This window comes from Malaclemys terrapin, chromosome 2, assembly GCF_027887155.1.
Source record: "Malaclemys terrapin pileata isolate rMalTer1 chromosome 2, rMalTer1.hap1, whole genome shotgun sequence".
Taxonomy (NCBI): Eukaryota; Metazoa; Chordata; order Testudines; family Emydidae; genus Malaclemys; species Malaclemys terrapin.
Genome location: NC_071506.1, coordinates 281054320 through 281077756, shown reverse-complemented (window position 1 = coordinate 281077756; position 23437 = coordinate 281054320). Strand labels below are relative to the sequence as shown.

Below are 23437 nucleotides of genomic sequence, written 5' to 3'. Positions count from 1 at the left end.
CCCTCTGATACTGTCAGGGACAGTGCTTGGTCCTGCTGTGAAGGCAGGGGACTGGACTCGATGACCTTTCAAGGTCCCTTCTAGTTCTATGAAATAGGTATATCTCCATATTATTAAATACTAGTGTTTCTGGGGAGTGAAAAGTGTCTCTCTTTCCTTTCTGGCTTCTCTTGTGCCACCTCCTGTTAATCTGTAAATGTGCTTGAGCCTCTACTTGGCATACCAGCCCCACTGCCTTGTGCTGTGATCTCAATGGATTTCACAACCTAACTGGGTCAGGCCAGGTCAATACTTTAGCTCATTGATGCTTAACAAATTAATAAGAATCTTTGTTTGAATGCCTGGTTGCTGCAGAAAGTGGTGGTGAGTCAATAGAGGAATTCCGCCCCCAGTAAGCCAGTGCCCCAGCATGGAGTTGGGGGCACTGTGCTGCTGGAGAGCCCATCTTTGCAATCAGCTGTAAAACTAAATTTCTGACCACTTGTGATCTACGAAGAGCGCTGGGGGAGCGTAAATCTCCATCTATAAAACCCCCGGGCCCTAGCCAGTCTCCAATTCGAGTAGTTATTTTATGTCTGTAAATTTCTCCTCTAGTTCCAATTGGATAGAGTAATCCTCATTTCCTGTTCCCAACTGATGTGTAGTGTAGCTGCACACTGCTAGACAGCTGCTGCATTTGATCCAAGATATGGGTGAAGTGACCTCCATGTCCCTTACCTACAGTATCTCCCTGGAAGTGTTGAGAGGCTTAATAAATTAATATTTGTAAAGAGCTTTGAGATCCCTCCATAAGTGGTGCCAGGTATTTGAAGAGAAAATAGAACAACTGTCCTCCTCTTCACTATTCTTTTTACTACAGAAACCACACGGGCGTGTTTTATCCTTTAGAAATTAACACTGTGTCCTACAAGGATCAACAGCAGAATCATAAACAAGAATGTCTTGTCTAGGTGCTCACCATGTCATGGCGATAAGCAGAATAAAAGGACCTAAAGAGAAGAGAATGGTCTTTCCACAGATTCCGTTATGATGGCGTGAATAAACACCTGTTATAGCCAAGGAGGGTAGTGACGGTCTGTTGTTGCACACAGTATCAGGATGTGTATGGGCCACCATGGCAGCAGAAGGAACCACTTTCTAGTAGAGGGGAATTGAGAAGCGCAGTTCTCCATCCCCGTGATATGAGGCAGGTTTTCCAAATCCCCTCCTTATACATCTGTAGCTGAGTCTTGTCAGAAGATCAGCCAGGCTGGACAAATGGCTTTGATTCACACTAGGTTCACACAAGTTTAGTTTTCTCTTTCACCATTTGGATCTCTATTTGGGGGGTTAGCCATATGTGATCACAGAAATTAGAGCTGGTAAAGGCCTAGTGGGTCATTGTAGATTATCTTAATGGACCTTCCTGGCCTTAAATTTGTGTTGATTTGGCTTTTTCACACTCACCTCAGGGTACATCTACACTACAGGGGGGAGTCGATTTAAGATACGCAAATTCAGCTACGTGAATAGCGTAGCTGAATTCGACGTATCGCAGCCGACTTACCCCGCTGTGAGGACGGCGGCAAAATCGACTTCTGCGGCTTTCTGTCGGCGGCGCTTACTACCACCTCCGCTGGTGGAGTAAGAGCGCCAATTCGGGGATCGATTGTCGCGTCCCGTCGGGACGCGATAAATCGATCCCCGAGAGGTCGATTTCTACCCGCCGATTCAGGCGGGTAGTATAGACCTAGCCTCAGAGGCTTCTTCCTTATCTAAAACAATGCTCATGGGCTTTTCCAAACACTACATAGAACAGGATCGCTGGGAGTTACCTTGCAGTGTCTCTGGGTGTTTGCTTATGGTTACATGAGGGAGTGGTAATTTGCTAAGTGTGGTGTTAACTGGTTTATTTGTAATATAATGCTTGTGTGGGCCTCTTGCTTGTAGCCTGGAATAGTGTAGCAGTCAGTGTATCTGTTATTTCCCATCTTGATGACCCCAAAGTAGTCTCTCTGACATCCCTGACACCCACGTTCTTCCCCTCCCATCTATCTAATATGATCCTGCTCCACAGCTTCTGACCATGTTACCCTCCTTCCCCTTCAGATCCCTGCATGTCCCCCTTCTTCACTGCATCATGCTTAAACAGCTGGTCCCTTTACCTTCTAGGACCTATTCAACTCTACTCTTACCCAAGTATTCAATACAGTCTTTCACTGTACTGTGTGACCCCTCTCTCGCTTCTCTGACTATTCCCATTTTAGTGCCCTCTTTGTCCGCTTCTCCTGCAGCCACCTTGGGACCTTTTGCTCAGTGGGATGTCTTCTCAGTGCTGATCTGTCAAGCCACTACCTATCTTCATTCAAATGGTTCCTGCAGACTCTCTACTTCCATAGTGCTCACAAGTGAGTCAGTTATAACTGAGTCAGCTAGAAGCACAAATGCCTAAACTGAGAAACGGTGTAACCTTATTGCTCTAACCCTCACTCTGTCCTTTCAGTTGTTCTAGCCCCACTTGCATCATGTCTAAAATTAGATTATCAGGACAGATTCTCTCTGCTTGCCCCCATCAGGCACTTAGCCCACTTTGGGGCATTGTAATATTAAATGGTGGAAATCTTAGCCCTGTCGTTTTGCTGGACATATGGACGTAGGAGCTGATTATTTAAAACTTGCATATTACAATTGCTCTTCATGTCTGAAGATAACTGAAAAGTTTGTCCAGGTCATTCACCGAAAGCTCTTGATCTCTTCTTCTGACAGATACTGAAGAAGCTTAAGAGCCTCGCCATAGAAACAGACACAGAACTGGAGAGACAGGATGAAGTTCTTGATGTCATCTCCACCTCTGTAGACCAGACAACTTTGAATATTGACAAGCAGAACCGCAGAATGAAGAAGCTAACATAGCACCCATACGAGCCAGCGAGGATGGTAACGAGAGGAACTGTGCAATTGTTTCTTTAACGGACTATTTATAGCCTTTTTGATTGTACAGGAGCCATATCTAATACTGTCTTGAATGTTGCTGTGGAACTTTGACGGGGAGTAAGGGGGAAGGAATGTGGAAACATTTCCAGACTGGGATAACTTTTAAAGGCATTTTAAAATTAAAAAGGCCTAAACTGTTAATTGTGGGGAAACAATGACTGAAATCCCTGCTACAAAAGATCTTTAAATGTAAAATACCGTGACTTCATCTGAGTTGACATCCATGACACGTGCTAAGTTACTGCTTTTCAAAAGCAACTTTTCTGTAACAAATAAGTGAAGATGAGGGGGTAATGAATTGTGTCTTTATACCAGATAATTACACCCCAAAATTCTTGCAAGTTCTCTCCAAAAATGGTGGTAGAGTAGAAGTTGGCCAATTCACACTAAGCACCAGGCGTCCCACTACAAGTTGCTGAATTTTACAAATCAGTGATTGAGTGAACAAGCCTAATTGTTAACGATAAAAGAACTTTGTTCACTTATTGTACAAATGTAGTTTTAAGATTCCTAGCACAGTGTACTAGTAAAGCTTTTATGTAATGAAGTCTTAGTACTACAAGAGCTTGCCACAGCTTTCGGCTATGAAATCTTTGGCAAGCAAGTGGAGACAGACGACATGTCTGTGAATTAGTGAGATTTGCACTCGGTGAGGAGTGCAGTTGAGTGTTGCCACAGGCTAAGTGTCCTGCTACTTAAGTAGCTTACTGAAAATAAGCGTTGAAGCAAAGCGGAGACTTTCATTTTCCAAAAGGGAATTCTTGATCCTTTGATGTTCAATTACAGCTGCTTTGTCTTTTATACTGAATGACCAGTGGTAGAAATAAAAGTACAGTAGAGGATTAGTTGTTCACTATACTATCATTAAAATGATTTGAAGCACACGAGTCTGTTCTGAAAGCACGTGGAGTCCCTTGTATACATAAAGAGCCTCACTTATGTATAAAGAGATTTTTGGAATAAGATGCTCTCTGGTTGGCTGAAGTCCTTACAAGGTTTTAGCTCTTCAGAAATCTGACGATGGCTTGGCACAGATTCTCCATGGTATGACAGAGATCATTTCCATAACCCTTCCTGGATGCTGGGAGGCTCAGGTCCATAAATGGCTTAGCATTCCTTCATTTTCCAAGGAATACACTTGTGATTGGTGTTCCCTCCGCACTGCTCAGATACAGACTCCATCAGAGCTACATGGGGACCACATAAACCCTGGTAGCTCTACTGCAGACCTATGGCTTGAGTGTCTCCTGATCAGTGCTATAAATGCTTTGTGCGCCTCTTGGTATTAATGGAAACTAACATGATGGACAGCCCTCCCGCTTCCAGTTATTTAAAAGAAAAATAATGAGATGTGTGGGGACAAGACTTCTTGTCAAAGCCAGTCTTACACGGTTACTTCATTGCCTTTCAAAAATAAAAGGGAGTGGCTGCAAAAAATGTACCTAAACTATATTATTGTTTTGTTATCATTGATTTTAGTCATAGTTCACAATCTAGATGTAACTTATATCAGTTAAACACACTTTAGTGTATACTTTTCTCTCCTACCCTAAAAGCCATTGCCGAGAATAGGTTCCAGATAGCCTGTATGTAGCCCGTAGCAGAGAACTTGAAGAGGATTCATTTCTGCTTACCACTACCCTTTTCATTTTCTCTACTACAGCCCACTAGTTACTTTGCTTTAAAGAAAATTGTTGTAGCCTTATCATTTCAAAGTGTTTTATAATAAGCTGATAGTGAATTGTCAGCATGTAACTTTACAGATAAAATCTTTTTAAATGCTGAAGTTTTGAACCGGGGACCCCTCTGATAACTGCCATGGGATTGTTCCATTTCAGAGTAATGTGGACTAAAATTGAAGCCGTATATGGGAAATGACCTAGAGATAATAGTATTGAAAACAATATAGTGCACATCTCTCCAATGTAATAGCTGGTTAATTTTTGAGTGACTTGTATTTTTGCACTGCAAGTCACTTATTCACTATCTGAGTTGTTACTGGCATGCATTGGTGTCTTGTTCAGTATTTCTGAATGTAATAATGTTTAGACTATATGAAATATATACATAAAGAATGTATCACACAGTAAATCAGCACATCCATTTTAGTTTGAAATATCCCAAGTAACTGTTGTCTTAATGTGATGAGAAAACATGTTTACAAGATGATTTATTTTATGAAACTTGTTTAGAAATACACTTTGCACAAAATGCACATTTTGGTGTGAAGAAATTTGGACCTGGTGCTGATTTAGAACTGATTCCTAACATTCATTAATCCAACTACGATTGCCAAAAACAAATAACATTTGCACTTAACTGGATGGAGTTTACCATTCTTTTTGTCATAACTTATTGTGATGCTTTAGCATTTAATTCACTACTGTTTGTATGTGTTAGTTTACCTTGGTCTAACATGTTCATGCCAAAAAAACCCACCCTAGTATTATAAGAGTAAAAAGTTTTAGGTCTGTACATTTTCTGTCTAGCTGAATTCCATCTGCCAGGAATTCACTTTGATTCTGTAACTTGTTCTTTACTTTTATTAAAATAATATCTTGAAATAGTGATTTTTTTGTTTGTTTGTACCGGGATTTCTCAAGTGGACCACTAATTGTGTGTCTTGTGGAGGCCTGCCCACCCAGTTACAGCCACCTCCCCTCCCACTTGTAATCACGTAACATCTCTGTGGCAACTACAGTGATTGCTTACATGGGAAAGTAATTGATGTATATTTAGGTCTCTTTAGTGCAATAAATGTGTTGACTTTCTTCCAAATGAGACAATCACACTCTTCTCATGTTCTGCATTTCAATTCCATCCTTGCAGTAGCTCTCTTCCAACCACCTGCAAATGCTCTGTGTATCACAGCTGTCTTTAGACCACAGTTTGGAAATCTCTAGTTCCTACCTTTCTTAGTAATACCTAAAGCAACACTCAAGCTTGTTCAGACACCCTCAGGCTTTTACTTTACTGCAGGTCTCTTCCTTCCTACCCAAAGAACAGCAAAAATACCTGACAATGAACCACAATCCATACAGAGTTCAGCCGTCGTCACTTTCTGACCATCCAAAGGAGTTGTGGGGGGAATCTGCGCTCACGCTCTCTCTCTCTCTCATATATATAAAAAATATAAACAAATATTCTGTCCCAGAAGCAGGCTCTGCCCAGATGTAATGCCCAGAACCTTCTTGAATACTTAGACCGTGGGCTAGAGAACTGCCTCAGTACTCAAATTTTCAATTATTTGAACAGTATCTTCTATTGATCAGGTTCTGCTACCCTAACAACAAAAGAACCGCTTGAGCTTCTATCATTGCCAGCAGTGAGAGAGGTCTTTTATGTTGGACATAAATATTGTTTTTTCAAAAATTAGAATAGTAGAATATCAGGGTTGGAAGGGACTTCGGGAACAAGGCCGGCTCCAGGCACCAGCTTAGCAAGTAGGTGCTTGGGGCGGCCAAGGGAGAGGGGCGGCACCTCCGGCGGCAGGTCCCTCACTCCCTCTAGGAGCGAAGGACCTGCCGCTAAACTGCAGCCGCCGATCGCGGCTTTTTTTCTTTTTCTTTTTTTTTTTTTTTTTTTGCATGGGGCGGCAGAAATGCTAGAGCCGGCCCTGCTCAGGAGATCATCTAGTCCAACCCCCTGCTCAAAGCAGGACCAATAATCCCTAGACAGATTTTTTTGCCCCAGATCCCTAAGTGGCCCCCTCAAGGATTGAGCTCACAACCCTGGGTTTAGCGGGCCAATGCTCAATCCACTGGGCTATCCAGTGCATATAAGAATTTTTTTTTTTTTTTATTCTTCAGTGAAATAACCTTTGTACATAGTCTAAAACATTATTTCTAAAAAGTTGTGCCTTATATGTCTAGATTGTAAGCTATTTGGGCCAGACACACTTTATTATTAAGTGTACAATGCCAAACACGATGGAGCCCAAATCCCTAATCTAAATAGAGAACAATAATTGAACCATAAGGGTTCCAGTCTCAAAAAGAGTCTGTATTATTTCGGCCGGGTTTTAAAACCACGTTTCGAACACTACACAATTGCATGGTGCATAAATAGTCCGCTTTCAAGTTCCTGGGCATACTGAGTGATTTCTGGATATATCCACACCCTGCGGCTTTCATGTAGAAACTAATTTTACTTCTATGGAATCAATGAAATGTTACAGTAATAAGCACAGCACTGTACACTTATAATCTGGGGATCGCAAGGAGTTTTGCAAGCAGTTAATTAGAGCCTCACAACAGCTCGCTGTGTCTCCAAGGCTACCCGCTCTGAGAACACCAAGTTGTTCTCCGTAGAAGGAAACGGAGTAAGTCTGCCCACAGCTGTTAAGGCTGCGTATGGTAACATTGGCTATGAGATGCACTGGCTGAAATCACTGTCCTGATTCATTTTTAATATAGCAAAACGTGGCAGCAGCATCGCTTGCTTTCCGCCGTGTGTGTGGATTATGTCAAACCTCAGCCTGGTGGAGAAAAATAATTTTGTAACTTGGCCTAATCGTAAGTTCAACCGCTAGTGTTTGTAAAGTAAAAGCTCTTGGCTAGCCTAGCTCACGAGGCCTGGGTACTAGTGGGTCTGGACCGGGCGCATGGTTTCTCTGCTCTAGCAGGGTTGTTTCAATGTTCCCTTAACGATGTGGACAGAAGCTGTCAATTCCACACAAATGATCTGCTGGGTTTCATCCATCAGGCTGCTCTCTTGACCGTAGTAACGTTGCTCACGAGCCCAGCGTGAACAAGGCTGGTAGGTGCTTTCTCAGAGCCCAGTTTGCCATGAGTGCAGCTGTGAGAGGTCTAGGGCGCCGGAGACGGAATGTGAGCCTGGGTTCACGCTGCAGCTAACCTGCCTCCTGTTTTAAGTGGAGCAGCGTTTGCTTAATGGTGTAACAGTCCAAACTGGACGTGTGTCCTCTCCAGATGGGGTGACGTCTCCATGTTGTGGTATCTGAGCGCCTACAAGAGGAAATAGTTGTGCTGCTGGAAACCGGTCCGTTTCCCCCCCCCGCCAACCTTTCAGATAACAGCTTATCTGCTGGCCATTGAACCATCAAGATGTTACCTTAAAGGTTTAAGTAATGAATGGAAGGGGGTGTAGGGGTATCCCCTGCAATGAGGGAGTATTTCCCATAGCGGGGAAGCAGAGTTAATCTTAAATTCCAGTTTGTCCTAGTTCCTTTGCGGCTGGTTCCTGACCACACTCTGTCTAGAGAAGCTTTAGGGAAGTGGGTCATGGCAGGAGCTCAAGGAGGAAATTGAGGCAGAAAGGAGTCTTGAGACATTGAGGGGAAGGGGAGGAAGCCTTGGTGTCTAATGGGAAAGTGGGGAAGGGCTTGGATTGCTTCAGAGAAGGTCAGAGGCTGGGAGTGAGGAAGGATGATTTTGTGGTTAAGGTATTGGACTGGGACATGGGTGATCTGGATTTAATTTCTGACTGTCAGAGATTCCATGTGTGATCTTGGGTGAGTTGCTTATGACCAGTCACCGGCGCAGAAAGTGGCAGTCTCTGCTCAGAAGAGCTCATGATCTCTTACTATGGGACTGTGCAGTGCCCAGTAAAATGGAGCCTACGAAAAACTTGTCGGTGGTTGGGTTGGTGGTGTGCAGAGAACACTGCCTGTCATGCTGTTCAATATTGTCTCATCATTTCCTTATACTCCCCCATCCGCCTGTATCCATCTGTTGTCCCTTGTCTTATATTTAGTCTGTAAGCTCCTTGGGGCTTTTTGTTTTGCATGTACAGCGCCTAGCACGATGGTCTTTGACCAGGGGCTCCTAAAAGCTGTGGTAATACAGATTAATAATCTCATTTGAGTACGTGCTTCCATAACACAATTAAGGCAGGACCTATCTTTGTACTTACATGAGCATTGTGTCTGTGGGCCTTGAAACCATGTATGGGTATTATCCTCACCGACCACAGTCTGTGAGATAGGGAAGCCAGTATCCCCATTTTACAGAAGGTCAAAGGGCGGCACATAATAGTTCAAGTGACTTGCCAAAGATCAGGCTTAGTGAGGAAATGAACTGAGGTCCTTTGCAGCCTATTCTAGTGCCCTGCCCACTAGACCATCTTTTCTACCTTTAATGCTGAGACTATCCTTCAGTTCCTCAGTTGAGCATTCTGTCCTAAGCATGTCCACAGGCGGCACCTGGGGGTTTAGAAAATGAACGTTTATTGGAGTGGGACTGATCTAGAGCAGCGAAGAGGCTATCAGCGTAGTGTGTGAGCGTCTGTGAAGAATTAATTCTGTAGTCCTGTTGACTGACGGTTTTGAGGGTGGTGGGGGGAGGGAAGCCTACTCGGAAATGTTCTGATTTGTTCCACGTTGCATGTGTTTTTAATTTAATGCTTTATATGGTGGTGAACGTTGTTTACGGCCATGAAGTCACAGATAGAGACAGGGAAGGTAATTGCGGGTAGGTAGCGATGCCAAGGTCTCCCTTCCATTACGGCACCTCCGTTCAGCGCTTACAGCCTTGCCAACTCTCCATGTGCCAGAGGCAGAAAAAGGAACAGTGTTGAATAAAATAACTTTCAGGCCCTAATACTCCTTATGAAATGAATCCATTAGACTGCTGTAGGAATGACCATCCCCTTGCCTGTAAGGTCTAGTTAAAAACCAAACCAAACCACAAACTTGTAATTTTTTTAATGTACAAATATACGTTGTATTTCTTGTGGGGGTGTGTGTATGTATGTACAGTGCTTAGCACAATGGGGCTCTGCTCCTTGACTGAGCCTTGTAGGTGCCACTGCCCTATGAATGGCAGTTAATATAGCAGCTTTCAGCTGCACGTCTCAGAGCACTTTTCAAAGGTGTGGTCTCCTTTCTACAGATGGTGTAACCAAGGCACAGAGAGATTGAGGGGAGTTGGGGTCTGTGGGAGGCCAGACGTGGGTGCTCTGTCTGGCCTGGTGGTCAGGACGGTGTTCGGGATCCAGAGGCCAATGGGCAGGTCAGGAGCCAAGGTCATCAGGAAATGAGCTGAAGTTGAAGGTCAGTGCTGAGTCGGCCACCAAAGAGCTGTAGGCTAGGGTCGGGGCAGTCAGAAACCAGGGTGGCAGGGTTGAGGGACTGGAACCAGGGATCAGATAATGAATGCCAGGGTCTGTAGCATCAGTAAGGCAGTATCCACCTTGCTGCACAGACAACTTCCTGTGTCTCCTTCTGGCTTAAATTATGTACCCGGCCCAATCAGAGGCCTTGGAGCCCCTCCAGTCAGGTCCCTGTGGGTGGGGAGAGTAAGGCCTTAGGGCTCCTAATTCTCTGGTCACTAGTAGAGACATCGGGTGGTGTTGGGGATGCAGCAGTGGCCTGAGGGCCCAGGTTCAAGACCTGTGGATCCTCACAGGCGGTGCCTAAAGTGAGGCATCTAAATTCATAGTCAGTTGTCTGAATAAATGTTCTGGTTTGTCACAGACTCATCAGTTTTAAGGCTAGAAGGGACCACTGTGATTCTTAAGCCTGACTTCCAGTATAACTCAGAGTTTCCCAAGTAATTCCTGGAAGTAGCGCATAACTTTGTTGCTAGAGTGTCTCTCTTAGAAAGGCATCTAGCATCAGAATCAAGAAGTATGGTTGAAAGACTCCAAGTGATGAAGAATCCACCACCTGTTCCAACGGATGCTTTCAGAGGACCAGCTCTGAAAATCAGCCCCCTTAGAGGGGTGTCTAAATTTGGACACCCAAGTTTGAAAATGTTGATCTGCGCAATTTGCCCCTCATCCAAAAGCGTGTCAGTGCCGCCCCAGGCTTAGAATCTAGGTCTCCAGATTGGGGAAGCCCACAACTAACTCAGCAGACTTCAGTGCCAGCCAGTTTTGATCCTCTTCTTGGGTTATTCCAGACTGACTGCGAAAGCCGAAGTTCGACAAATTCAGACTGAAAATAAAGTGTAAATTTTTAACAGGTGGGGGTAATTAACCATTGGAACAACTTACCAAGAACTGCAGCACATTCTCCATCACTGGCAATTTTAAAATCAAGATTGGGTGTTTTTTTTCTAAAAGATCTGCTCCAGCTCAAGGAGGAATTAATTCAGGGAAGTCCTATGGCCTGTATTATACCCGAGGTCAGACTAGATGATCACAGTGGTCCCTTCTGGCCTTAGAATCTATGTTTTAGTTCTTTCATTTCTTGGGACTCAGCATATCTGACTAGACGCTTCCCAGGAGACAGACAGACATGCACACCTTTCATGACCATTGGAAGTGATACTGCTGCAAATCTATTTTTCCATCATAGACTTGAGAAGGAGATTCCAGTTCAGAGCTGATTTTAATACGTTCCAGCTCTCTACTGTGAACTTAGGGTAGGTCTACACTACCGCTTACGTCGCAGTAACTTGCGTCCCTCAGGGGTGTGAAAAAGACACCCACAAGCGACGCAAGTTACAGCGACCTAAGCGCTGTCCACATCCACGCTATGTTGGTGGGAGATGCTCTCCCGACAACATAACTTCCGCCTCTCGCGGAGGTGGAGTCATTATGCCAATGGGAGAGCGCTCTCTGATCGGCACAGAGCGTCTTCACCAGACGCGCTACAGCAGCATCTCTGCAACTGCGCCAATGTAGTGCTTCGAGAGTAGACCTGCCTTGAAATATGTTCAGTTGTTTGTGTAGCATGGGATTAACAGTTATGATTGCAAATGGTGTTAGTGTGAATGAGAATCAGACGCTGTGTGTTGTACTTTTGTCCATAATTCCGTCCTTCCTGTCCTGTAATGAAGAACTACATCTCTCAGACTGTATTGTGGCTCTGTGACAGGAAACAAGGAACTCTGTGAGTCACAGAAGAGCTAAGAACTGTTTCTTACCCTCAGCCTTCATACTCTCCTCTTGGAAGCATGGAGTCCAGCCTCCATGGCCATGGCACATCTCATGTGTTAGATGCCACTTCTCATCTGGTTTTTCCTTCCTCAGACACAAAGACTAGATGAAAGGAAGAAGAAGAGAGAGGAGGAAAGAAAATAAATGACAGGGATTCCTGAGTCCCCCAGCTCTGTATCCTCACCACTTGCTAGAGGATGTTCATTGATGGTAAATTCTGCCATAGCCATGTGCTACCAAGGGCATCAATTCAATTCTCCATTTTCCCACATAGATATATATAGCTATAACCGGCACCTGAAATCTGGTGATGTTTGTGCCACAAGCGACTGATCATGTAAAGTCATCACCTGGTGCTATTTTAAATTCCTGTATTCGCTAGGTTGGGGGAGGGGAGGTTGTTTTTGTTTTGTTTTTAAACCTTCAAACACTGTTTCCCCAAGTTGGAACTTGTGTTATTAGCCAGCTAATTTTTGTTGAAGACTAATTAGTGTGTACTGCCTACTCTGACGGTTTGGGCAAAGATATATGGGTATTGCAACTCATACAATGAATGGAAAGATAGCTAAAATCCTAAACAGTTTAGTCATTTGTTGCTTATTGCTTATAATTTCAGGATCTGACTTATACTGTCCTTGGCATTTATATACTACTTCCCACCCAATGATCTCACTGTATCAACTCAAAGCTTCACAAACACCCCAATGAGGTAGGAAAGTATTAACTGCTGGGAGAAGAAGGATGGGCTTATACGTGAAGTAACTATGGCTCTAGAGAGCTGATTTCAATTCCTAGCTTTGCCACAGACGCCTTGTGCGATCTTCCACAAGAACTTTGTGCCCCAGTTTCCCATCAGTAAAGTGGGGGTCATAGGACATCCCTTGTCTATTTAGATTCTGTATGGGACAGAAATTCTCTTACTATGTGTTTGGACAGTACCTAGCATAATGGAGCATCAATATCAGTTGAGGCCTCTAGGTGCTATTGCAATATAAACAATAATCATCTCTATTTTACAGAGGACGAGCTGAGAGACAGAAAGTTGAATTGACGTGTCCAAACTCTCTCAACAAGCCAATGCCAGAGCCAGGAACTGAACCCAGATTTCCTGATTCCCAAGTTAATGCCTTAACCGCAAGGTCATCCTTCCCTTTAACAACCATTCTTCTGAGTTTATTTTTCATTTCTTCTTTCCTCAAACTTCATGCAACTTTTTGGCACCTGTCTACGTAAGGCGGGGAAATCAAAATATATGGTCCCTGAAAGACATTCCACTCACTTAGCAAAGACTCCTGTATTCCTGGTATTTAACGAGATTCTCATGTATTGTTCGACTCAATGCAAAACTAGTTCCCAGGAGAAGGGTTTGTGTTGAAAGGTGGCTGTATTAACACAGTGTTACTTCGCAAAAATATTAGGAGTTGTTCATTGGCTCACCTGATTTATTTACCAGGCAAAATTAAAATAAATGGAAGAAATTCAAGAGAGTGGAGAGCAGTGATAGAATTTCTGTGTGTTGTGGCAGGTGTCAGTGGGTGGCGCTGTTACACAATCTTCCAATTTCTTTTTCTTCATGTGCAAAGAAGTTTTGACTCTTGCGAAGCCATGAGGTGGAGGTGTTGGATTTTGGGTTACACGTAGATTTGCCTAGACTCGGCAGCTTTGGGAGAGATGGAGTGGTGGGAAACTTCGGTCTCTGCCTTGGGCTCTGCTCTGAATATTTCTTGAGGCAGAGTTGCTCACTGGACATTGGTGTTGGACTGAGATTCCTAGAAGAAGGGGTTGCCCGGTGTGCTGTTTGACCGTCTCATTTCAGAACTGGTGTGTGTGTGTGTAAAGCAAGTTACACTTAGAATATACCCACCCTCTATGTCACTGATTTCTCCTCCACTGGGAAGCCAAATTGGAAGGCCCCAGAATTCTGCTAACACTCACTCAGTTGGGTTTAGTGTTCAGGTGCTAGGTGGTGGTTGTGGCCTGTGAGATACAGGAGGTCAAACTAGATGATGGAATGGTCCCTTCTGAACTTAAACTCTATGACACTGGCACATGAATTCCCAGCATTCCATTCTGACATTTCCCTTCCCACCTCACTTCCTTTAAACCCTGGTGTGAAAGATACGGCAATGGCCTTGAAAAATCTTATTACCTTATTAAATTAAGTATCTTCAGTATCCATTGTATTAATAATAAAGTGTATGTGTTATTGTGGGATTGTATGTAACTTGGTCTATAAATTCTTGACTGGTGTGTAGAAAGTGAATAAGGAAGTGTTATTTACTCCTTTACATAACACAAGAACCAATGAAATTAATAGGTAGCAGGTGTAAAACAAACAAAAGTCAACCTGTGGAACTCTTTGCCAGGGGATGATGTGAAGGTCAAAACTATAACAGGGTTAAAAAAAGAACTAGATAAATTAACGGAGGATAAGTCCATCAACGGCTATTAGCCAGGATGGCAAACAGAAGCTAGGGACAACAGGGGATGGATCACTTGATGGTTACCCATTCTGTTCATTCCCTCTGGGGCACCTGGCATTGGCCACTGTCGGAAGACAGGATACTGAGCTAGATGGACTGCTGGTCTGACCCACTATGGCCGTCCTATGTTCTTAACTTTTCTCGGGGGAAGACATAGCCAAAGTAACCCTTGGAAAGTGTTATGAGCATCAAAGGACTAATTTAAACAATGAGCCTCCCAAAGTTATGTGGGGTTCCTAGCAAATACCTGAGGGGAGGGGAATGCAAATGACGACCACCGATTATGCAAAGACCCAACCTTTTGAAGCTTTGCCCTGAGGTAAGGACCATTGTCTGGCGTTGTCTCTGCAGATCAAAGACCCAACGTGTATAAAGGAATGACTCTCCGATTCATGGGGTTCTTGTTCTGAGCAACAGCTGTTATGAACGTGTAACCACAGAAAAACTCATGTGGGGTTTGAAGGACAGACTTCTACCAGAGCTCCTTCTGGAGTTGAAGTGATCTCTGGTAAGCTTATCAGCTTGTGTGTAGGTTCTGTTATTGTTTTAATATGTTTTCTCTGCAATGCTTTTACCTTAAGAATCAATGTGCTTGCTTAGAAGGAGTTGTGTGGTATCCTGTACCTCTGGGCAATTACCCTATTTGTAGCCTCTGAGGAGAAACAGCTGACTTGCTGTTGAATTCATGGTGTAGGCAGGGAACTGTGCAGCCTGGAGAAACGCTGCTGTTATGGATGAGGACGTAGATGGTCAGGCCTAGTGGTCAGAGCAGGAGTCAGGTCGAGTGGGCAGAGCAGATATCCAGGCTGGTGAACAAAGCCAAGCGTCAGCACTAGTTCCACTGCCAATTACCAGAACCAGGGGTCGAGCCAGAATCAGAACCCGGAATCGAAGCTGCAGGTCAGAGCCGAGGTCAGATACCAAATGCCGGAGCCAAGCGTCAAGCCAGAGTCAGTGGAGACCGGGGTCGGAGCCAAGACTGGTAACTGGAGGTGAGGGGTAAGGGCAGGAACTGGAGGAGAGGCGAGGATCAAGCATGGTGGGAACAGAAGTGAAGGCAGGGGTGAGGCAGGACTCCGGAGTGGAGCAGGAATCAGGAACAGCGTGGGGTGCAGCAGTAGGGCACATGCAGGGTCCAATGCAGCCACAATGGGAAATCACCTTGTTGCTTGGACAAATTTTCCTGTGCCGCCTCCTGGCTTAAATAGCACGGTTGGACCAATCAGTGGAGCCGGGCAATCCTCCAATCAGGGCTCCCAAGGGTCATGCCTTGGCTGAGGTATAGTTGTACTAGCTACTCGGCCTCTTAGCTTTCAGAAGACTTTGGGTAGAGGCCAGGATGCAGCTGCTCTCTGGGGACTCCCAGATCTGGGACATCACATCTGGTCTGGAGGGAGAGAGATGCAGGTTTCCACCCTAGCGAGGGGATAGCTGAGAAGCTGGGTGGTTAGAGTAGGTGCCCTTGCTGTATCACAGAGGGGGCGTATAGGTGCAGTTGCCCAGAACTGAGACCACTGATTTCTCAAGTATCAGAGGGATAGCCGTGTTAGTCTGAATCTGTAAAAAGCAACAGAGGGTCCTGTGGCACCTTTGAGACTAACAGAAGTATTGGGAGCATAAGCTTTCGTGGGTAAGAACCTCACTTCTTCAGATGCCACGAAAGCTTATGCTCCCTATACTTCTGTTAGTCTCAAAGGTGCCACAGGACCCTCTGTTGCTTTTCACTGATTTCACATACAGCATCTTTCAAGGAGACTTCTGTAGGAACATGATAGCTGGAACTTGGCTTAGGTGGATTATTGCCAGGTTACAAAACCTTCCCCACCCATTAAGAAGGAACACTGAATACCTGGAGTAGTCTGGATACCTGGCAATACTGACACTTAAAATCTGGGAAATAGGGGTGGCACTGAGCCCATGGTGCACAAATCAATATATTTTCCACGTGAAAAAATGACATTTAAAACATTAAGATTGCATTCAAAAGGCAAAGACATGGCAAATATTAAAGGTCACCCTCTTGTGCATATCATTTATGATAGTCTTTATTTACAGGATCTGGTTACTTATTCCACAGGACCCCAGCCTCATTTAGTGCAAAGGGCAGACGATGCTTAGAGAATAAGGCAGGTGTTCGATATTGGTCTATCCTCATTGTTCGGTTATGCACCCTCCACATCCTTTCCTACATATGGAATTGTTTCCTTTCTGAGCAGCCTCATCCTCTATGGCACCCCTCACTAGACAACCTCACAAACCGGGATAACTTATTGGACAATGCTCGCAGGAGTGGGAACCACTGTTATCCCCATTTTGCAGCCTGGGAGTGGAGGCACAGAGACATAAAGTGACTTGCCCCAGGGCACATAGGAAAGATGTGACAGAGGTGGGACTCAAACCCAAAGTAGGACGTGTCCTATAGAAACAGCAACAGAATCCCTTTCTCCTTCTTCCCAATCTATTACCATAACCATATGACCATTCTTCCTCTTAGGGCAACCGTCCCCCTCCTTGCTTCATGGAGTAGAGACCACGAAGTAACTGCAAGGACTGAGACAGCAGTGCTCTAGGCCCAGACCAATTGACTACACCATCATCTTTGATGGACAATGAACAAGGAGGCCCTTTTCCAGATTTGAACCTCCCTTCAGCCTGCAGTGATCACACACAGATTTCCTAGTCTATGGCAGAGTTCTTTCCAGTCGATGTCTTGTGGGCATTATGATAAATGAGTTTGAACTCCATAATGGAAGGTGGTAAATTCCCCATAGGTCACTGGAGGCTTCCCAAGGCCTTCTTACGTCTGCACATGTCTGAGCCAATCCAGTGCATCTCCAGTTTTGCTCGCCTCTGGTTTTTGCAAGACTGAATGTGCAATTTTGACCGCAGTGTCTAGTTCATCATCCAGAGCCAACGCCTAGGAAGGAAAGAGAGAAAGAAAAGGGAAACAAATTGATACTTACAAAAAAACCAGGAATGACCTTCAGAGCCACAAGTCAGGTGGAAAACCACAAATAAGAGAGGGGAAATAATTGGCCCATTTTTCTGCTGGTCACATTATATAGAAAACCTTGCTGATGGATGTGAAAGGTTTTCCTATCAAGGATGGAATCATTTTCCACCACATGCTGCTGGCTGTTAGTTTTCGAAGGTGCGGTACAGTACAATGTCCGGTGTATGTGTCTGGGACATTTGAGGCCCCCAGAGCTGCAGATGTTTCTGATTCCCAGATGATCGGGTCCATCTCTTTTCTCAGGGCCAGATTCTGATCCTTTACTCATGTTGAGTAGCATCTAAGGCCCAGATCCTCCCAGGCATTTAGGCACCCAACTCCCTTTGACATGGCCTAAACACCTTTGAGGATCTGGGCCAAACTCTGTAAATTACCTCATTGATTTTAATGGGACTATTCATGGAGTAAGGTGTTAGTCACGTGTGCTTGGGAATCAGAATCTGGCTCTTCTGCATTGAGGGATAGTTTTGAGGGGGAGGTCATATAGGGCGGGATATTCAGAAGTGGTCGGGGGGGGACATTGACTTCAAATGGGAACAGTTAAGCCAATTCTGAGAACCTTTGAACAGCTCCCCATAGCATCTGAGTTCTTTATATCCTGAACAGAGAGATTCTGTTGAGGTCTCCTCCTTTTTTTTTTTTTTTTTTTTTAAAAGAGCTTATTGTGAAAAATGTGGAGGAAATCATTTCTATGGGTGTTTTGGCAAAGTCAAAAGCATTGTCCATCCTGCTGTGTTTCGTTTCACCTGTTTTTCTGCAGAACTTCTTTACAGAACGTTTCTCTTTTGTAATCTCAATCATTTGAAAACCTAATGTTCCAAGTTGGGGGAGAAGAAACCCACTACGTAAGCAATCAAAAGTTACACTGTGGCAATATGAAAAATAAGGTGGTTCTAATCTGTCAGTCTGCCTGTCTGTCACAAAACAAATAGACTCAAGGCTCAATTTTCCATTGAATTGTTTTTGAAGAACAAAACATTCAAACAAACAAAAGTTTTGCAAAACCAAAAAAAAAAAAAAAAAATCCATTATTTGACAGGCCAAAGTTCAGTGCAAACCATTTTTGTTTGACCAGTTCTGACCAGCTCTAGCTTGTGTTTTGTTGTAAAGACAGAATTGCTAGCGCACTGAATACATTTCAGAAACCTTCTGGTAAACTGATATGGGAACAGCTAATGGTTTTTAATGACTTGGGGCTCAATCCTGCAAATGGATTTGCATAGGCAGACCCCGGTGCTCATTAGAGTCCTGTTAAAGGCCATGGAGATTTGCACAGATGTAAGGATCCTGACACACTCACCATCTTACAGGATCATAGAAATGTCAGGCTGGAAGGGACCTCAAGAGGTCATCTGGTCCAGCCCCCTGTGTAGAGATAGGACCAAAGAAACCTAGACCATCCCTGACAGGTGTTTGTCCAGCTTGTTCTTAAAACCTTCAATTATGGAGATTCCACAACCTCCCTTGGAAGCCTGTTCCAGATCTTACCGATCCTTATAGTTAAAAACTTTTCCTGATAGCTAACATAAATCTCCCTTGCTGCAGATTAAGCCCCATCACTTCTTGTCCTATCTCCAGTGGACTTGGAGAACAATTGACACAGTCCTCTTTATAACAGCCCTTGACACATAGGAAGCCTGTTAGTAGGTCCCCCCCAGCCTTCTTTTCTCAAGTCTTAACACTGCAAGTTATTTTAACTTTCCTCAGAAGTCAGGTTTTCTAAATCTTCTATCATTTTTGTTGCTCTCTTCTGGACTCCCTTCAATTTGTCCATATCTTCCCTAAAGTGTGGGTCCCAAAATTGGACACAGTACTCCAACTGAGGCCTCACCAGTGCCGAATATTGCTGACAATTACGTCCCATGTCTTACATTCAACAGTCCTGTTAACACACCCCACAATGATGATAGCCTTTTCAGCAGTTGCATCGCGTGGTTGACTCATATTCCATTTGTGATCCACTATAACTCCCAGATCCTTATCAGCAATACTACCACCTAGCCAGTTATTCCCCGTTTTGTTCTTGTGTGTCTGATTTTTCCTTCCTGAGTGAAATATTTTGCACTTGCCTTTATTGATTTTCATCTTGTTGATTGTTCGTGTTGATAATTTTCCAATTTGTCAAGGTTGTTCTGAATTCTAGTCCTGCCATCAAAAGTGCTTGCAACCCCTCCCAGCGTGGAGTCATCCGTACATTTTATAAGAATACTTTTTACTGCATTATCCAAGTCATTAATGAAAATGTTGAAAACCTCACGAGGTGCCTATGTACATCTTTAAATGCCTAAATACCTTTAAAAATCTGGCCTCTATAGTCTCTCTGTGCCTCAGTCCCCATCTGTACAATGGGGATAACAGCACTGCCCTACCTTACAAGGGTGTTGTGAGGATAAATACATTAAAGATTGTGAGGCCCTCAGATACTACAGTAATACAGGTCAGATAAGTACCTTAGATAGTCTAGAGCTGGTCAAATAATTGATTTTTCAGTTCGGTGGCAATTCTTGGGGGGGAAAATGGTTCAAATTGAATCAGATTTTTTTTGGAATTTTTGGTGAATTGAAAAAAGTCCATTTCAGGCCTTTTCCAGAGTCTCCCAAATCCCAGGTGAGTACACTAACCACAGAGGGTTAGGACATAGAACAGCAGCCCCCCTTCCTTCGTCTCTGCTTTGTGAATGGCCAAAACGATTCACATCACATTTGTGAATCATTTCGGCTCGACCAAAACTGCATTTTTCATTGAATGATCTATTAGTCCAGAACATTTTGCCCAGCTCTATAGATCAGTGGTTCTCAAACCTTTGTCCTGGTGACCCCTTTCACATAGCAAGCCTCTGAGTGCGACCCCCCCCTTATAAATTAAAAACATTTTTTTATATATTTAACACCATTATAAATGCTGGAGGCAAAGCAGGGTTTGGGGTGGAGGCTGACAGCTTGTGACCCCCCCACATAACCTCACAACCCCCTGAGAGGTCCCAATGCCCAGTTTGAGAACCCCGGCTATAGATAGATAAATAGACGTCATCTTCCTTTCCCACCCCCTAAAAATTTCACTTTTGTGCTTGAATAAAAGCATAACAAACACGTATCCTAAATATAGATATAAATATAATTTTTTCTATAGTTACAAGCAGGAAAGGGACAGTTATTGAAACGCGTTTGCAAACTTTACTAACTACTGTGTTGCCAATTCGCAGTTTCATCACAGATCTCATGGTATATTGAATTTTCCTTGAAGTCCCCACTCCTGGAGTCATGGGATGGTGTGAGAATCTCAGCTGCCATTTAAAACAATTAAGTCCATATTTAATCCTGGTTGCAGAGAAAAGCTTGAAAACATAAACCCTAGAGGTTGAAAGACTAGAAGGCAAATACCCCCCCCCCCCACTAATGATTTTTTTTTTTTTTTTATCCTGATATTTTTAAGCCACTCGTGATTTTTGGGGACCTGATTAGGGTTTTTTGAATGCTTGGGGTTAGCAGTGCTGTAACTACCAAACAAACACTAGACTATAGATTCTGGAACAGAAGTTCACTGCCTTCTGTACCCTTTGATTACGAATTTCTGGGGGAGTTAAAGTTTGCAGGGCTTTTTTGCCTAGAGTTTTGTTGAGCTGCTGTCAATGCTTTGTTATTTCATCTCCTTGTCTTATTGCAGGGAGGGTTCATGGTGTTCTGCAGGGCTCCAAAGGAGAAGTGAGTTCAGGCCTTTCTTTTGCTAGGACTGCTGGGAACCGCCTCCAGCAAACACAGAATAGTGCTATTATTTATATTACCAGAGAACCTAAAAGCCCCAACTGAGATCGAGGCCCCATTTGCTAGGCTCTGTACAAACACATAGGGAGCGACAGCCCCTGCCCTGAGAAGTAAATAGACAAGGCAGACAAAAGGTGGGAGGAGAAACAGGCACAAACTCATTCAGCAGGTTAGTGGCAGAACCCTGCTCCAGAATCCCAGTCCAGTGCCCTGTCCATTGGACCACACTGCCTCTCAATGAATACATTTGTCAAACTTCTAGTTCACGGTCTCTGACCAAAGGCCATTTTTGTTGGTAAGGTGGTTTATTTCTACTCCTTTGCGTCTAGCTTTTCTCTCCATATGCCAGCTGCATTTGCTCTGATAAGTCATCTTATCTGCTTCGAGACGTATTTTTGCTCTGGAAATTAGACCCTTCCACAGCTCTGTCTCGCTTGCTGGAATATGTAACCTGGTCAGTTGAACCACCATCCCCAGTTGCCTTTCTAGCACTGGCGAATGGGAGATTTTGAAATATCATCTATACGGGCCATGTTGGAAAGTCACTTAATGTAATTTACAATGTCCTCTATAGGTACAGCTTCTTGAGTGCTGTGCAGAAGATGAAGGGTTTTTGACTCTCTGCCCATGACAGGCGGAAAGAATTTGCACTCAGATGTTAATAACAGATGCTCTTCTCCCTTATGATTTTCCTTGCATGCCTAAGAAGGTGTTTTCTGCTAATGTTTGGTATGTGGTTCCCCCGGGATTATAGTAGCTTTCATTATCATAGGATTTTAATTTTAGCTTTTCAGGTGAAGTGATGCTAGTCTCCAGATACACTAGAAAATACTTTCCGTACTAGTTCTGTTCCAACACTTCATAGCCACGCACTGCAGCGGAGGGGGAAAATTGATAAAAAAGGAACATTAAAGCACAAGAGAGGAAGGAGCGCAAAAGGTGAAAGCCATGGTTGATGTAGCTTCAATTCAGATGCTAAGGGTCTGATCCCTTGAGGGGCTAATTATTATTCTTAGTAAATATGGATTTATATTATAGTATCGCCGAAAGGCCTCCTGAGGGAGTGGGTCCCCCAGCGCTGGGTGCTGTACAAACTGGAGTGATTTCTACCACCCTGCATCTGTTAACACATAACTAGAGCTAGACCATACGGGTACAAGGACTGCAATATCAGGTCCTTTAATAGCATCTGAAGGTGCTCAGGTCTGCCATTAAAATGACTGATCCTCCAAACTTCACTCATGTGAGTAAGGGCTAATGAAAGCTCAGGCACTCAGCACCACAGAGGATTGACTCTAAAGTGTGTTGTGGGGGGGCCAAGAATTTTGAAAATTAATATTTCAGGCTCACGTAATATACCCTGATTAATTCCAAAGTCTATTACAAGCACAATATACATTTAAGTTCACTTTTAAAATTATCTCTCTTGTTAAAAAACAAAACAAAACAAAACATGGGTTTTCTGAAATATTAAAACCCCATCAAATGATTAGAAGTGTTCTGTTACAGTTGTTAACACTGGCCATAAAAACACTATGGATGGCTTGGATGAATCTAGCAAGATCGCAAAGTACCGTATAGTTCAACCTGATCATAGGAAATCTTATAATGGAGCAAATCTCAGGAAGAGTAACAGATAAATCATTTCATTTTGGAAGGAAACAGGGAAAAAACCATCAGCTATTTCAAAATAAGTAACACAGAGTATCTCATTCTTTTGTCTCCATGCCCCCACGCATAGATTTATATATGGTATCAAAAGTGTGATGTATTTCTTACTGCACATTGTCAAGCATTTTCATTTAATTTTTATAATGGAATTTTTAAAAAAAAATTCTGTGAAAATTCAAAAATCGAAATGTTTTATCTGAAAACCAAAAAAATGTTGATTCAGAAAATCTGTTGCAATGCTTGAAGGGAATTGTAGTTGAGCTAGCTTGTATTCCCATTCTCCGGGATAAGTTTGGCTCTCTGTTCAGAATACATCTCCCATGAGGCACCACGCTCTCCCCTGGTGGAGATGGGAGGTGTGACATCCTGCGAGTCCACGGCCATGGTGCATCTTGGGATTCATAGATTCTAGGACTGGAAGGGACCGCGAGAGGTCATCGAGTCCAGTCCCCTGCCCGCATGGCAGGACCAAATACTGTCTAGACCATCCCTGATAGACATTTATCTAACCTACTCTTAAATATCTCCAGAGATGGAGATTCCACAACCTCCCTAGGCAATTTATTCCAGTGTTTAACCACCCTGACAGTTAGGAACTTTTTCCTAATGTCCAACCTAGACCTCCCTTGCTGCAGTTTAAGCCCATTGCTTCTTGTTCTATCCTTAGAGGCTAAGGTGAACAAGTTTTCTCC

General features: G+C 43.7%; 1 protein-coding gene and 1 long non-coding RNA gene across 3 annotated transcripts in view; one reads left to right on the top strand and one right to left on the bottom strand.

Moving 5' to 3' along the window:
• The window catches only part of SNAP47 (synaptosome associated protein 47), a 35100-nt gene extending 29557 nt beyond the window's left edge, over window positions 1-5543 (top strand). For both annotated transcript variants that reach the window (XM_054016725.1, XM_054016723.1), the window contains exon 6: window positions 2746-5543. In XM_054016725.1, the coding sequence (XP_053872700.1) occupies window positions 2746-2892 (147 nt within the window). In that variant the 3' untranslated portion in view covers window positions 2893-5543. The remainder of the gene's footprint in view (window positions 1-2745) is intronic.
• Window positions 5544-16327: 10784 nt separating this feature from the next.
• LOC128830874 (uncharacterized) overlaps window positions 16328-23437 on the bottom strand; it is a 29447-nt gene continuing 22337 nt past the window's right edge. Inside the window, exon 2 of the long non-coding RNA XR_008443706.1 lies at window positions 16328-17217. This is a non-coding gene — a long non-coding RNA (uncharacterized LOC128830874). The remainder of the gene's footprint in view (window positions 17218-23437) is intronic.